The following is a 15,200-nucleotide window of genomic DNA, read 5'->3' as shown; positions in this document are numbered from 1 at the left end:
TTGTCATCTTCCTTTGTCAAGTGAGTGTTCCTTCCATGACATTCGCCTCATGATGATGTGTCTCAGCACCTTTGATGTTCTTGGTTCTTCGTCATGCAGTTTTTTTTGGCTATCATTTTCAGTGTTCCTATCCCTCTCCCACTTTCACATTATGGGGAGGTTTATCCTGTTGGTTCTACTGCTTCCGTGGTTCGATTGATCAGCTCTTCAGGCTTTGGTTTCTCATGCCATCTGTATCTTCAATTTCAGTTATTTTTGCCTTGTTTGCCTCCTGATTCGAGAAGTGTCATTTGAGGGCACTCATGCAGATTACAGTCTTCTCTACCTGGTCATGTTCTAGTTCAGTGGATGTTCTTCAGATCAGCAGTTATTTTTCGACAGAGTTTGCAGGTTCTTCATGCTTCAGTGATATTCTTTTTTTCTCTTTTTGGAGTAGAGTTTTGTTCAAACGTGGTTTTCTCTATTTTTCCAGTTCATAGAGATTTCATTGTATTTGGGTACCTGATCAGGCCTTGTTGTCGGGACCCATCTTTATTGCTTTCAGTAGCTATTCTAGGTTTTAGCTTCTCCCTAAGTCTATCTTAAGGGGGGGTGTTAGAGTATTCGGGTATTTACTTGATTACTTAAACATTATTTGTTTAATTATTTAAGTTCCCTTTATCTCTTTTACACTTAAGCTAACTTTAGGTGCATATAATTAATTATTATGTGCAAACCTAGGTTTTCCCTTTTTAGGGTTTCTTGACCTATTAAAGGTTGAGTTCTTTCTTTTCATTGTATGAAGAAGGATTATTATTGACAATACATTTTGGAGATTATTGAGCTCTCATCTTTTGGAGCATATTTTTCCTATGTATTCTTTCCTTCTATGATTTGCTTCATTGCTTCTCCTTGTAACAAGTTTTTGAGCTTGTAGAGATTATTTGGGCTCTTGTGGTGTTGTATTTTCTCAACTCCTATATTATGATCTTTCAGAAGTGTGAAGAGAAGTGTGTGACAGAGCAGATCAGACTGTACTTAACCGGAACTGTAACTAGGCATGTGGAGATGCTATTTTCACAGTTCATGTAATTTGGATTGTTGTCCGAATCTTGTAAGGCAGTGAGCCTTCCTCAGGGTTGTAGCCCTTCTTGTATTTGAGAAGTGAACTCTATGCAGTGTGCCTGAATGCATGTGCATTCCCCATTGCAATATTTTCATTTACTCCTAACAGGGTATTATCTCATTGTGGGTAGGCTCCCATCATGGTTTTTCCCTTGATTAGGTTTTCCACGTCAAAAATCTTGGTGTTATGTGTATTATTGATGTGGTGATGGTTTATAATTTCATTGCTAATAATCAGATCTGAATTTAAGTTTAAGTTGTGTTGATTTTGAGAGCAAACTGATTCACTCCCCCCCCCCCCCCCCCCCCCCGCCCCTCCCTCTCAGTTTGTTGCATTGTTGCCAACAGTATTCCCATTTTTGGTTGAGCAAATTGGGTGGAATACAGAATTGAATTTGGATGTTTTTATAAGTATTTTTACATTCTAGGCCATAATGATGACAATGTGAAGCACATATGGTTGTGTTATGTGTTGGCATCTTGGACAATGACCTTTAGCATTTGATGTTATGTTCCTTTTTTCTATTATTTATTCGTTTGAATTCAATTTGTGAATTTTTTACTTCAAATTATAGAAACTCGACATTTTCATTCCTAACTCATTTCAATTCTAGAAATTTGGCATTTTTTCGTTCCCAATTCATATTAATATAAAGTTAAATTAAAAATGGATAAAATTAGTTAAATTAAAAATGGATAAAATTTTACCTTTTACACAAGGTTATATCAATACATTAAATATATTTGTATAGATTGTTTGAATACTATTCTAGAGATCCACCCATGTTCCTTTATCATAATTAATTCATTTTACCGTGGATGAATTCATAAAAACAAGCAAGAAACCACTACATGAGCATAATGATGATTTACACATATTTTATACAAATTTCAGAACGAAGAACATTGATAAGAGAATAAAGAAGACATTAAAAATTTATAAGATCATAAGAGCATACAAGGATAAAAATTAAATTAATTTAAATGCCTTCATATTAAATAGAGAAGTTGTTCGATCTATGAGGCCAAAAGAACCACAAATGGAAAAACCTAGATAGTTCATTTAAGCATAAGGGTGGGTATTTTTGCATGCCTATAGGAGATCTATATAAGAAAAAAATTACATATATACCAATAAAAGAGGAACGAAGGCATTATTAATAATAGATCTATATATACTTCATCTTTATAGGGTTTTCAAGTTACTTGGACTCTAAAGAAGGAAAATTTATAATATGAAACCTATTCAAAATCTAGAAGCAAATGCAAATTCAAATAAAAATGAATTATAATTATGAAATGAAAAATAAAAATTAGTGCATCTTTGAAGCATATTTATTAAGAGTTCTACTTTCTATAATTATAGGAGTGCCTAATATGATACAATGATTTTTTTGAGGATAAATTATTATTCACAACTAGGATGATGATGACCTTAAGGGTGAAGATTCTTCTAATATTATTATATAAGACTTTGTGTTTTTTATTTTCTTTACATTTAATGTTACTTTTATGATTTTATTTATAATTTGAATGATGCAAATATACATTGAGTGACATATATATAAAAAAATGACTTTGAAGATGTGTTGTGTGGTTCATGTTGGTTATTTCTTGCATTGTTCACATATTTTCACTATAGATTTGAGATGATGAAAATTTATCTATGGGGTAACCGACACTAATCATGTTGACCATAAATATAGCTTGATAGATTTATGTTTAAAATTTGACCTTTTTTATTGACTTATATGATTGTAATAAACTCATATTTCATTTCTTAATTATGTTATACCATTATTGATCTTAGAATTTGTTGTGTAGATTTTTTATTCTCATTTCAACTTTGATATTATGTCTCATGTCTTGTCTCTTGACTCGTATATCTTTTATAGGTTACTTTTGACTATCATTGTAGCCATGTTTTCCAAGTTGGGGTCCTAGCCTTTTATTTCGTTCATCTTATCTCCTTTGATGGTCATTCCATCTAAATGCTTATTCTTACATGCTTACATCTTATATGTCATATGCCTATACTTTATCATGTTTACATCTTAAATTTATCTATGCTTACATGTTCTTATCTAGCACTTTGACTATTATCACTTAATTATTATCATTAACATTGTAAGAAACATTTGGGTACTTATAAATTATCTCATACTACATTTTTTTGTGTGCTAACATCTTCTTATATTATCTCAAGTTTTTCACATGATGATAACTCTAACACTTGTTAAATGATTTTTTTCCTTTGCATGATCATGTATTTTAAACATTACATTTTTCCCTCTTCTAATTACTTGCATCATAAGCATGTAACCAAATAGAGGTGGGAAAATAATATCACTAAAGCTACATTTTGATGGCTCCTCCAAAGACATATGACACTTTGAATATAATGACTCCTTCATAATCATATATCACTTTCTTTTAAAGACTCCTCCATTTTATTTTGATTATGTTGGCTCATTTGTAGCCTCACATCTTCTTTTTACTTGAACACGATGTTGCTGACATTTTTAGGTAGTTTTTAATGCCTATTCTATAGACACACACACACACATATGGTCAAAATACCAAACTCAAATATCAATATTCTTCTAAGAATGAGTTATTTTCTTGTCTTCGTCCATAATATTTTCCTTAAGAATTCATTTGAGAGAGAGAGAGAGAGAGTGAGAGAGAGAGAGAGCACTATCTTCATCCTTAATCTATTGATTTTTAAAATGCATTTTGGTACACTATTTAAATTTTGAGGGGGGCATATAATATCACTAGTACTATTTTTTATGGCTCCTTCAAAGACCTATAACACTTTGCATTGAATATAATGGCTTCTTCATAACCATATATCACTTTCTTTTAAAGACCCCTTCACTTTCTTAAATTCATTACATCGACCAATTTGCAACATGTCACATTTCTTAAATTACTTGAATATTGTTGTCGACATTGTTAAGTAATTGTTAGTTCCTATTTCATATATCTATTAGATACTAATCATAAAAAAAAAAAGATAGATGTTATGAGAGCATACCTCAAAGCCAATATACAAAGTCAAGCTCATGGAACAATTCAAGTAAAGACAAGCCAAAAAGGTTGTACAACTTGAATCGATCAAAATACGAAACTCAAATTTTCAATATTTTTCTTCATCCATAATCCTTTCCTTAAGAATCCATTTTTTTTCAAAAGAGAGCTATAGAAACACTTATCTTCATCCCTAATATATCGATCTTTCAAATTCAATTTTAATACAAAATCTAAATTTAGAAGGTGACATATGATATCACTAATACTATTTTGATGGCTCCTTTAAAGACTTATGGGACGATATCACTTGTTCTTTTGAAAAAGAGGTCACAAGTTCAAAATTTGCATTGGATAAGGTATGCATGCTTCATTTGTAGCACAATTAGGTGCCTCCACAAGGAGTATGAGGTAGTCCCATATTATTATAAGGTCTCTATAGACCCATAAAAGACCGCCTGATACTGTGGACTATAAAAGAATCCATTTTGGTGTTCAATTCCATTTTGGTGTTCAATTCCTCCTAGGAAACTACAATGAGAGTTAACCCTAAATCTTATCATCATAAATGTCATTCCAAACCAAAGGCTACCTAGCTAGTTTTGTGACACCATCATCCTTTGACTTCCCCTTTTCACTTGCTTAGACCACAATATACTTAAGGGGAAAACAAATTGGATTTGTAAGTGGACAATGTGATAAAGTGCATATTGTAGACACCTAAATGATGATAAGTTCAAATCTCTAATCTTAAATCCTATTATCCTAAATGTCATTTTATATCAAAGGCTACCTAGCTAGTTCAGTGACACCACCATCCTTTGACTTCCCCTTTTCACTTGCTTAGACCACAATATATTTAAGGGGAAAACAAATTGGATTTGAAAGCGGACACTATGATAAAGTCCATGTTGTAGACACCTAAATGGTGACGAGTTCAAATCTCCTACCCAAAAAGCTTCTCCTTCTAAGATAATTCCCACATCTGATCAGCTAAAACCTTATTTCCAAATGACACGTTTCTAGTAGTAGGAGATGGAACAGTGATGGAAAGCCAGCGAGCGAGGAATGGAAATAATGGAGTCGTTGAAGTTATAAGAAGGACAAGATGATTTTTTGATGTCGTAAAGCATACAAATGGCGTGTCGGAACAGAAGAGAAGACTTCCAATCCGTCCTCGTTCAAAGAGTACGGTAGCTTGGATGGATGGAAGCTCACGCGGGGCTTTCCCTTCCAGTTCCGCCTTCAACGCTGCATAAATATCGGATTGCTTTCCACGCGGTTGGATTGATGATGAGATTGTAGCAGGCAAGGCCGGTCGTGTCGAATCGAGTCGCCGTGCTGATAAATGGAGCCTTTGAATCTTTTTATTTTCAACTGCTCTTTCCCGAGCAGCACGATGTTTAACGGAGAGGGAGGGTGTTAAGTAGGGTTTTGTGGAAAAAAAATTCCTGTGCAGCTGATAATACAGCGTTTATGTTTGCTTTGGGAAGGTACTCCATTTTGGATTTGGTTAGGTCTGAGTTGTGTTTTTGATGGATTATTATTTTCGTCGGTTGTCTTCTCGTCGATTTGCGCTATTTTATGAATTTAGAGGTTTTGAATAAACCTTGCTTTGCGGTCGGATTAAGAAGATCAGATTTTGTGAGGCAGGAAGTTGGGGTTTTGGGCCGGATCTAAGCTTTGAGGTGCAAGCAGGCGGTGCAAGGGTTTCATATTTTGGTTTTGGCCTAAATTGTGTTTGTGTTTTTAGGAATGAAATGTTGGAGTGAGTAAGAATTGAAGAAGGATGGATTTTGGAGGTGAGGAGATCGGTATGCGAATGCCGATGAACTTTGATTCAGTACAGGAATCTTCCAAGTTGAAGATGTTGAGCAATTCCAGTAATGGCCGTGGTGCTTCTGGTTCTGGCTCGGAGGAGATTCGAGGGAGTGGAGCGGAGGCTTTGGGGGTTAAGAAGGCTTTTGCCTACAGAGAATGCTTGAAGAATCATGCGGCCAGTTTAGGCGGGCACGCCGTTGACGGCTGCGGAGAGTTCATGGCGAGTGGAGAGGAGGGCACGCTGGAGGCCCTAACCTGTTCTGCCTGCCTTTGCCACCGCAACTTTCACCGCAGAGAAGTTGAGGGAGAGCCTTCATGCCCTTACTGCAACAGGAAAAGAGCCGCCTTTGTGCCGCTCACATCTCCTCACGCTCACACGCCTTTGCCCTTGCCGCAATTCGCTTCTGAAGAGCACGCCAGTGCAGCGGGGACATCGGCCGCGGCGGCGGCCGCGGCTTTTGCGGCGAAGAAGCGCTTCAGAACAAAGTTTACTGTCCAACAGAAGGAGAAAATGTTCGTATTTGCAGAGAAATTAGGGTGGAGGATTCAGAAGCAAGATGAGCCCGCCGTGCAGCAGTTCTGTGCTGAAGCAGGCGTCAAGAGGCATGTTCTCAAGGTCTGGATGCACAATAACAAGAACACCCTAGGGAAAAAAGCTTAGAACCAGCTTAACAATTCTTATTTCTCAATCTTCATTTCTACTCGCCCGGTGTAAAGCAAATCAGATTGACATTCAATTTAAAGCCGGTCAGTTGCAAAAACAATGCTACCGAATTTTAATTTTTCTCTAATTTAGTGTTCTCTTTTAGAGGGCAAAGCAAATCAGCTCAGTTTCCCAACGAGATTGTTCTCATTTGTACAGTAATTTCATGTTACTAGGTGGCATTGTATCTGAGTGAGTCCTTCGGGTTCTCCACGCAGTTTCGAACACGCGTTGTTTAACTTTATGTTCAAGTTGTCATGTTCTTGCTTAAGCTTTATTTTTCCTGAAATTTAAAATTCCGTTGGACATTAAAAGATATCTGTGAGAAGGATTGGTTTTCCCTGAAAATTAAATTGACATCAGATTTCTTAGTCTGTAACAAATGAACGCATGTCGTCATTTTTTATTCAATTACATCAGATTTCTTAGTCTGTAATAATGAACGCATGTCGTCATTTTTGATTCAATTGCTTAAGATTTGTTTTCCATCAACATTTAAGATACACTCCAAAACTTATTATCAGAATAATAGGAAGCAGGAAACGGATAAAATAAAAAATCTTGTAGAAAATCTTGATTATAGGTTGTGGAGTGTGATCAGCAATGTTCATGCAAACGAAATTCGAATTCAATATGTATTCATTGAACATATTGCTGTAGTTATTTATATTCATCTTGTTTCTGGATCAATCCGTGTCTGGTTTATTCATAATATTACAGACTGTATGTGGACTCGCATGTTTGAATACGTACAATTAATGTGAATGAATTTCCAGTTCCCAAGGAGGATCACTGTGTACGTGATACTGAAAAGCTAGATTAGTATAGCTGTTTTTCTGAATTTGTTGTCCAACAGACAGAAAGAACACAAATTCAGCACAATAGGAAACAGACACAGAAAAGCTCGAGAGAGGGAAAGCATGCAACAAAGATTGAAAAGATTCCATTTCCGTAAGCTGTTGCATTGATTGCTCATTGCAGCAAAGGAGAGAAAAAGTGTAGAAATGGGACATGGACAAAACGGCAACCATTTCTGTAAGCTGCTGCTTTGATTGCACCAAAGGAGAGAAAAAGTGTGGAAATGGGAGATGGGCAAAACGGCAACCATTTCTGTAAGCTGTTGCTTTGATTGCACCAAAGGAGAGAAAAAGTGTGGAAATGAGAGATGGGCGAACGGCAAAAGGCAAATGAATTGAACCCAATTCTGTCACACATTCATGCATGCACGGTTCGATTTCTTGATTTTTACGGTCAAAGAAATGAGGGACCATCAAAAGGCTACACAGTACAGTGTGTGAAATGAATAATGATGAATAGCGCGCCCTTATTTCATAGAAGAGAGTTAGGTGGGCAGTACCATTAGCCCTCAGCTAATCTCCATCGCTAGTTTGTTCTATTGTGGGTCCTAATTTTGCAGACAAAGCTGTCTCTTCCTGTGGAGGCTTCAGCTCTCCACTTAGTGAGGGAAACGTCAACTGACAGAAATAAAGGCAGAAAGCTGCAGACTGTTTGGATACAATCACGACTAAAGGAATGAGAAGACAAAACGACAAACTTTGACAGCAAGCATTGATGGAATAACAACGGACCAGAGTTGCAGGCTACAAGTAGAAACCATGTGACTGCTGACTCCCTCAATTTCTGCATTCTTATCTTGTTCAGGTAGTTTCTGCTCACTGCTTACTCATCACTCATCACTCATCACTCATCACTATTGCAGAACACTCACACGATAATCACTTAACTACCCAAATAACAAGCCCAACGGCACAAGCAATACCCATTCTGCCAAATGCTTCGCATGGGTGATCACAATACAAATCATTCAACGTCATTGATGGAGTTCCTTGTTAGTTGAATACAGAGAGGATCATTGCTTATAGTACACAACGCCATACTTTTGTCAGAGACAGAAGTATCTGGCCTCTGCTGCAGTTTCTTTTCCCATTGCTTCTGACTTCTAAATCATTTGACAACCCATTTTTCTTATAGGATGCTTTAGTTTTTCAACATTGTATCATACGTAACTTTGAAAATGCAAACAATTTGCCGTATACTTTACTTCGAGGTTAAGCATAATGATTTGTTCTTCCCGGGCTCCAGTTATAGCTAAGTCGTATTTAGTTGTTTGACACCTACTCTGGGCGAGCTATCAATAATAGGAAAGCTATCAAAGTAAATTAGCGTATAGACCCCTTTTACTGTGGATGGTAAGAAGTATTTCTACCACCATTTTCCACAATATAAGCACGTGGACACTCTAGAATAACATAGGGAAGCTTCTTATGTTGACCGACCCTCGTGGATAGAAAATGGATGTACAAGATCTTAATTGATTAGATGTTTGTGTAGGTAATTATATGGTTGATGATTTTTAATTTATTGGTGAAGTTGAATGATTTATAAAGAGTTTGCATAGGATCAATTTTTGTTGAGTGTAGAGAATTGTTCTTCTTAAGGGATGAGGTTGTGACCAACTTAAGGTGAATTTAGAAGAATGAATATTTTTCAGATCGTATGTCAAAGAGATTGTTAATCTATGTACTTGATGCTACAATTGATGACATCGTAGAATGTTTAAATATTCTAAATCTTAAATTAAAATTAATGGAAGTCAAGTAATGTAAATTGAGATGTCAAATAACTGAGTAATTTGAGATAGATATGATTGAAATATAGAGATAGAATTAGTGTTCACTTCAAATTTTGTGAAATGCAATGATAGAATCATGGCTTATAGAATTTAGTGTCATGTTGACCTTGACTATTAAGATGTGTGTGTGTGTGTGTGTGAGAGAGAGAGAGAGAGAGAGATTAATATTGTATTAACAATTAGAGGCTAGTTACGATAAATCCTTATCCTTTTGGACATTACTTGACAAGATCATGCTCATGATCAAGTCCAACTTGTTCAAATGCATTCTATACAAACAATTATGTTTATTGTACAATTTCAAGTGCAAAACCTATTTGGCATTTAATGAACATCTTTAGAAACCTACTATGCATAGAGGTGTAGTGTCATAAATTATACCCCTTTAATTATGAGTCCAATTTCACACTCTCCTTAGCACTCATTTTAGTTTTCCATTCTCGTAAGCATTTTAGGATCATTTACATAGCCATGAATTAATCCTCAACTCAAGAATGTGAGTCATATCCTATTTTAAATCTTCAACACACTTCTCTTTGGGTCCTTCCTTTAGTGTGCCCTTTTTCATTTATCATTTCAAGTTTATTTGGAGTTCTACCCTATTTTAAATTTAAAATTGTTTATTCCCCACTTAAATGTCACTTCTCTAAAAATCAAGGCATATTTTGTGAGGATATATGACTACAAGAGCATGTATTCTTCCTAACAAGTTATCTTCAATTATGTTTTCATGATGGATTTTGTGATGATTTATCATGTTATTGCATCAAAACTTGGATGACGTATCTAAAGAGAATTGCATCATCAATCAAAAGTATAACCATTTCCATTTAAGCATTTCATTTTAGATTTAGTCTTTGCCCTACTAGGGGTAAACTCTCTTTTTCATCATCATTGTTATATGATTCATTCTAACCTATGGTTTGACTTAGGCAAGTCCCTATACAACCTAACACCATTTTCATGTCCTTTTGTGCATTTGCAAGCTCAAAAATAGGTTTTAGGCTTAGTTTGGAGGCATAAGAGCATAGTGCAGATAGAGACAGAGGCAACTTGGCAAATTTCATCAAAAGAGGCAAGGACTTGGGTGCCTAGCGCCATAGTCTTAGATTTTTTACTTGCAATTTGAATAGAAGCTAGTTTGGAGACTCTTGAGATCAGTTTGACCCTTGTTCTACACCTAGACAACTATCAAGACTAGGGTGCCTATCCATACTGTCCAACCATTTTGAGCTCAGATTTTTAATGTAGGTTCCTCTCTACATCCCCTTTCTAGTTATGTACATTTCAATTGATCCTCAGATCTACATTTGTCTATTTATGATGATTATTGTCACGTTTGCACAATTTATCATAGTTCTTACATTTTCAATTTCCAATCATATCCAATCATAACAAGTCAAAAGAGAACAATCAAAACAATAGTGCCCAACTCTCCCAAGGGTCTAAAGTTGGGCTTAATTGATTGTTCTCTATAGAGGAGTGGATTTTATACCCTCAAAGTGATAGACCTCAAGGAGCAAACCGACCTTTGCTACCTCACTAAATTGGTGCTCTAGTGAGCTAGGAAGATATCAACAACTAACTATCCAAACCTATGATTGAAGATTACTAGATAGAATACAATAATATTATCTAATTATAAAACCCAAAAGAACAAGCCATAGAGACTCCCAGGTGACCTCTGCCCAGCCTCTGTCCAAGGACGTGTGTGCGGGTGTGAGACAACAGCACAACACACTGACGTCCTGTATGGACAAAGTATAGATGATCGTAAAGAGAGTGGAAAGGACTAGTTTTTGATGTAAAGAATGAAAAAGGAAGGCGATTCTCACAACAGTCCTACACTTGAAGACTCCAACAACCTCCTCAAATCTGTTTGATAACCTGCACACACGATGAATGGAGACAAAACATTGTGACTATGATTTAGAGGCCTACCATAGTCAGACCCTCATTTTTGTGTTTTCACCTTTATAGACAACTAGGATAGATAAATTGATAGATAAACTTAATGATAAAACAAAGCATAAGAGATATTCAATAATAAATATGCTACGAAGATAAACAGAAGGAAAAGAGAAAGGCATTCCCCTTCCACACCTAAATCAAGGTTGTTCGATGGAGAAGAAGAAGAACACTAATCTCCCAAAATGTGAGAATAGTGTTAAAAGTGTGAGAGCCAAGAGAATTGAGCATGCAACTAGAACTTCAACAATTGAGTAGAGTTGTGAAAATATGTTAACTGGTATCCAAACGTGAGAATGAATTGTTAGACAGCCAAAATGAGGTCGAAGAAGGAAGATAAACCCTCTAGGATGAAAGTGGATGTTGGTGGACAGACACAGAGGCGTTACAAGCATCTTCCAGGCGCAAGCATAATGCTCAAATGACCACCTTCAGACTATTAGATTTGCGAGACACTAGTGTGACATGCAAATGTCTCCATGGCTCACTAGTGTCTACGAGTCAAATAGTTAGCCAGGTCGAAAAAGGACAAATCAAAGGCTGACAAGGCAAGCAAGATGAACAAAAGGACAAGGCGATGAAGATGATCTCCAATCAACGTAAAGTGGAGGTGCTTATATAAATTATATGAGGTGTAATTTACGACACTATATTTTTCCCCCACTTTAGCAAGCATATTATTATAAAGATGTGATCTAAAGAAGAGATTACCAAGATACAGAGGGGAAGCAAAATCCTCTACACGTGTAGAGATTCTCCCACGGAAGAGTCTTGAATCTTCAAAAGATTTTGTTGGGTTGTTCCATCAAAAACATGTTAGCTGCAAACAAACATGTTAGATGAAAAAGTGAATAACATGATGCGACAGAAACTGAGATAACATATAATGATAAAAATATAAATAGATTTTGTTGGTATGGGTAGCAAGTTATGCTAGATAGCCATATGATAGGGTGACCTTGGATAGAGTGAATTGGCCTACAAAAGGCGATAAGATCTAGTGGTTTGGCTCCCACCAAGCCAAACGAGATAATAGATCAAGTGGTTTTGTCCCCACTAAAGGAAAACAAGAGAGTAGATCAAGTGGTTTGGCCCCCACTAAAGGCAAACAAGATAATAGAAAACATAGATATGATAATGCATAAATGTAGAGATGTGAAAGCATGGAAGGCCCCCCCTTAGAATGGTATGTGTGAAATACATGTCATTCTAAGGAGAAGGGATGATGTGTCACGTCAACATGACGAGATGTTTTTGTGGGATGCTACCTTGCAACAGATGATACATAGTACCCACAACATCAACAAAAACATGAAGGCACAAGGAGATTCGTTGATTTGGCGTCAGAACCCATAGTAATGAGATGACATGATATATAGCTACGTATGGGTGTTTCATCATGGTATCAAACTTTACGGATTGTATGAAGAAGGAACATAGAAACAAAGAGAAAAGAAAAATTGGGTCAACATGGAAGAGAGCCTAAATGCCCCCAATTCTTTGCATTGTCCCCAAAATTGCATATATGATCAATATACGACAAATGGAAGAAGGGTGATTAATAAATAGAAGAATATCACGACAAAAAGTCCCATGTTTCCAAGCACATAAAAAGTGACTTGGGTCCTTCAAGAGAGCATGCAATACATAAAGATAGAAAACCTCTCATTTCCAAGTACCAACGGGGTGACTTGGGTCCTTCGAGAGGGAACAAACATATAAAGAAAGCATGGGGGGAACACAAACAAGAACTATCTAATATACAAGATAAATAAAAGAGGCACCATCCTACAGGTCATCTACCAGCAAGTCATCATCCTCCTAATCTTGATCATACAAGGAGGGAGGTCAAGATTGAAAAGGGATAACTATGAGGGCATCGCTAGGCACAACACCAACAACACGAGCTTAGGATGAGGTAGCTTCCACATTTTCATCCAAGACCCCTATTGGCATTGTATTGTCATTGTTGGCATTGTATTTTCATTGATGTCAGCTGGTATGGGATGTCAACTGATAAGTCTGCCAACTGTTAAGCAAGTCGGTATGCAAGATATTGTTACCGACATTGGAGATTATTGGCATGTTGATGTCAATTGATATGGGAACCGGTATGGGATGTCAACTGGTAAGTCTGCCAACCGATAAGCAAGCAAACCTAGTAAGTGCAGTCCAATATAACATGACCTAACCGACAGAATAATGAAGTGCACGATATGAAGGTTAACTGGTTAGTGTATATCGATAGCATGTTCAGTCGGTGACCAAAGTTGAACTGACACAATCAAGTGAGTTGGATGTTGATAGAGATGTCAGGTGTACTCCAAGTGGCAAACGTGCATTGGGTAGGTGAATGGTACGTCGGTGAGGTAGTTGCTGACTAAGTCCGTATTAAAGTCGACAACGAAAATCATAGATTAGTGGTAGAGGATTACGACTCAAAGCAAATCAAAGGGCAAAGATTTGATTCCTTGACATCATGATCGAAGCAGGATATTTGATCATCTAGTTGATCTGGAGAAAGAAACTTCTAAATTATTTATTGTGATCGACAAAATCAAGACTGATGAACAGAGTCAAATTTGCTAAATATAGTAAATGTTCATAGGAAGAATAAAAAGAGGACATAGCTTTTTGTTGTACTATTGTAGGTTGTCGATTCAAGAAAGATGAGATTCGATTTTGATATGGATCAAGGTCAGTGAAGAAAACCCTAAGCGTGTGAGGTTTGAGTTTTTGTTTTTGGTAGGAAAGCATGTATATATATATATATATATATATATATATATATATATATATATATATATATATATATATATATATATATATATATATATATATATATATATATATATATATGCTGATCAAAGACTGAAGCTAGTGTGGAGAAAAGACATAGTATGCTGGATAAAGTGTGATTCTACTAGGATGATCAGTCTGAGTGTTGAGAGAAAAATCTTGAAGTGACTGAGTGTTCTACAACCCCTTGAGAAGAGAGAGATTCAATGATAGTGTAAATATTGTGAATAGTGCAGAGATATCCTCTAAAGAGTAAAAAATATGCCTATCAATGGAAGAGGTGGGTGACTTATCCTGAGGTAACAGAACATGAGTCACACTATCGACCTTTGGAAGAGGGGCATAAAAAAACTCTGGAGAAGGTGGAATTGCCTCAACAAAACACACAAAAGCAACTAGTGAAACGGAAAGAAAAATAGGTAAATAAATATAAACCAAAGGTGCTAGAGATGAATTTCAGTAGTGAAAATTTGGCATGGGGCCTTGATCAAACTTCCACTCTGGATTCTATGGAGGTGAAGGCCTATGATCAATCGTAATAGGTTTGAGTACCTTGAGAAAACTTTGATGAAAAGGAGGTTGCGAAGTAGGTGGAGTGGAAAAGTATACTGGGCACTACTTGTGTATGAAGCATATCCACAGGCTGGGAAAATAGAGGAACATCTGGCAAGGAGGTGATCAAGGGAGGCTCCAAGGAAGGGGAAATGAAAACCTATACCTATTTAGGGTGAGGCTCATTAATAGTCCTTGGAGCAGGCAAAAACATGACAAAGGACAAAGCAAGATCAAGGTCAGTAGGCTCAAAAGAAAGCATAGAAATGACAAGGAAGGAAGCCATTAGTTCACTCACAACCCTCAAAGTGGCCTCACGCTCACAGTCCATCATGCATTGATGATGCTTGAGCTCGCTAATTATGGCATAAATAGGGTCTAGGAATGAATGCCTAGGAAGGCTCAACAACATTGTGCTCCATGGGAGAGGTATCCAAAGCTATAATCACCAAGGGAGAAGGCCCAACCAATGAAGTGGGAGGTGCAATTGATATAAGTCTCACGTCCATATCTACAAGTGCCCTTTCTTGTTTTCCTCGAGGAGCAATTGGAGGAATAGGGGGTACC

At 36.6% G+C, this 15,200-nt stretch overlaps 1 protein-coding gene across 1 annotated transcript; it reads left to right on the top strand.

Annotated features, from left to right (window-relative positions):
* Nucleotides 1–5,085: 5,085 nt before the first annotated feature.
* LOC131051573 (zinc-finger homeodomain protein 2) lies at nt 5,086–6,905 on the top strand. Its single transcript, XM_057986151.2, has one exon. The coding sequence runs from the start codon at nt 5,927–5,929 to the stop codon at nt 6,617–6,619; it is 693 nt and encodes a 230-aa protein (XP_057842134.2). The 5' UTR covers nt 5,086–5,926; the 3' UTR covers nt 6,620–6,905.
* Nucleotides 6,906–15,200: the final 8,295 nt, after the last annotated feature.

Source organism: Cryptomeria japonica, chromosome 2, assembly GCF_030272615.1.
Source record: "Cryptomeria japonica chromosome 2, Sugi_1.0, whole genome shotgun sequence".
NCBI classification, from domain to species: Eukaryota; Viridiplantae; Streptophyta; class Pinopsida; order Cupressales; family Cupressaceae; genus Cryptomeria; species Cryptomeria japonica.
Note: the sequence above shows the minus strand (reverse complement) of the source record. Positions and strands in the feature narration are given on the sequence as shown.

Bases quoted from the DNA above. Each gene is read 5' to 3' on its own strand.
- LOC131051573 (XM_057986151.2), top strand. From the start codon at position 5,927: ATGGATTTTGGAGGTGAGGAGATCGGTATGCGAATGCCGATGAACTTT.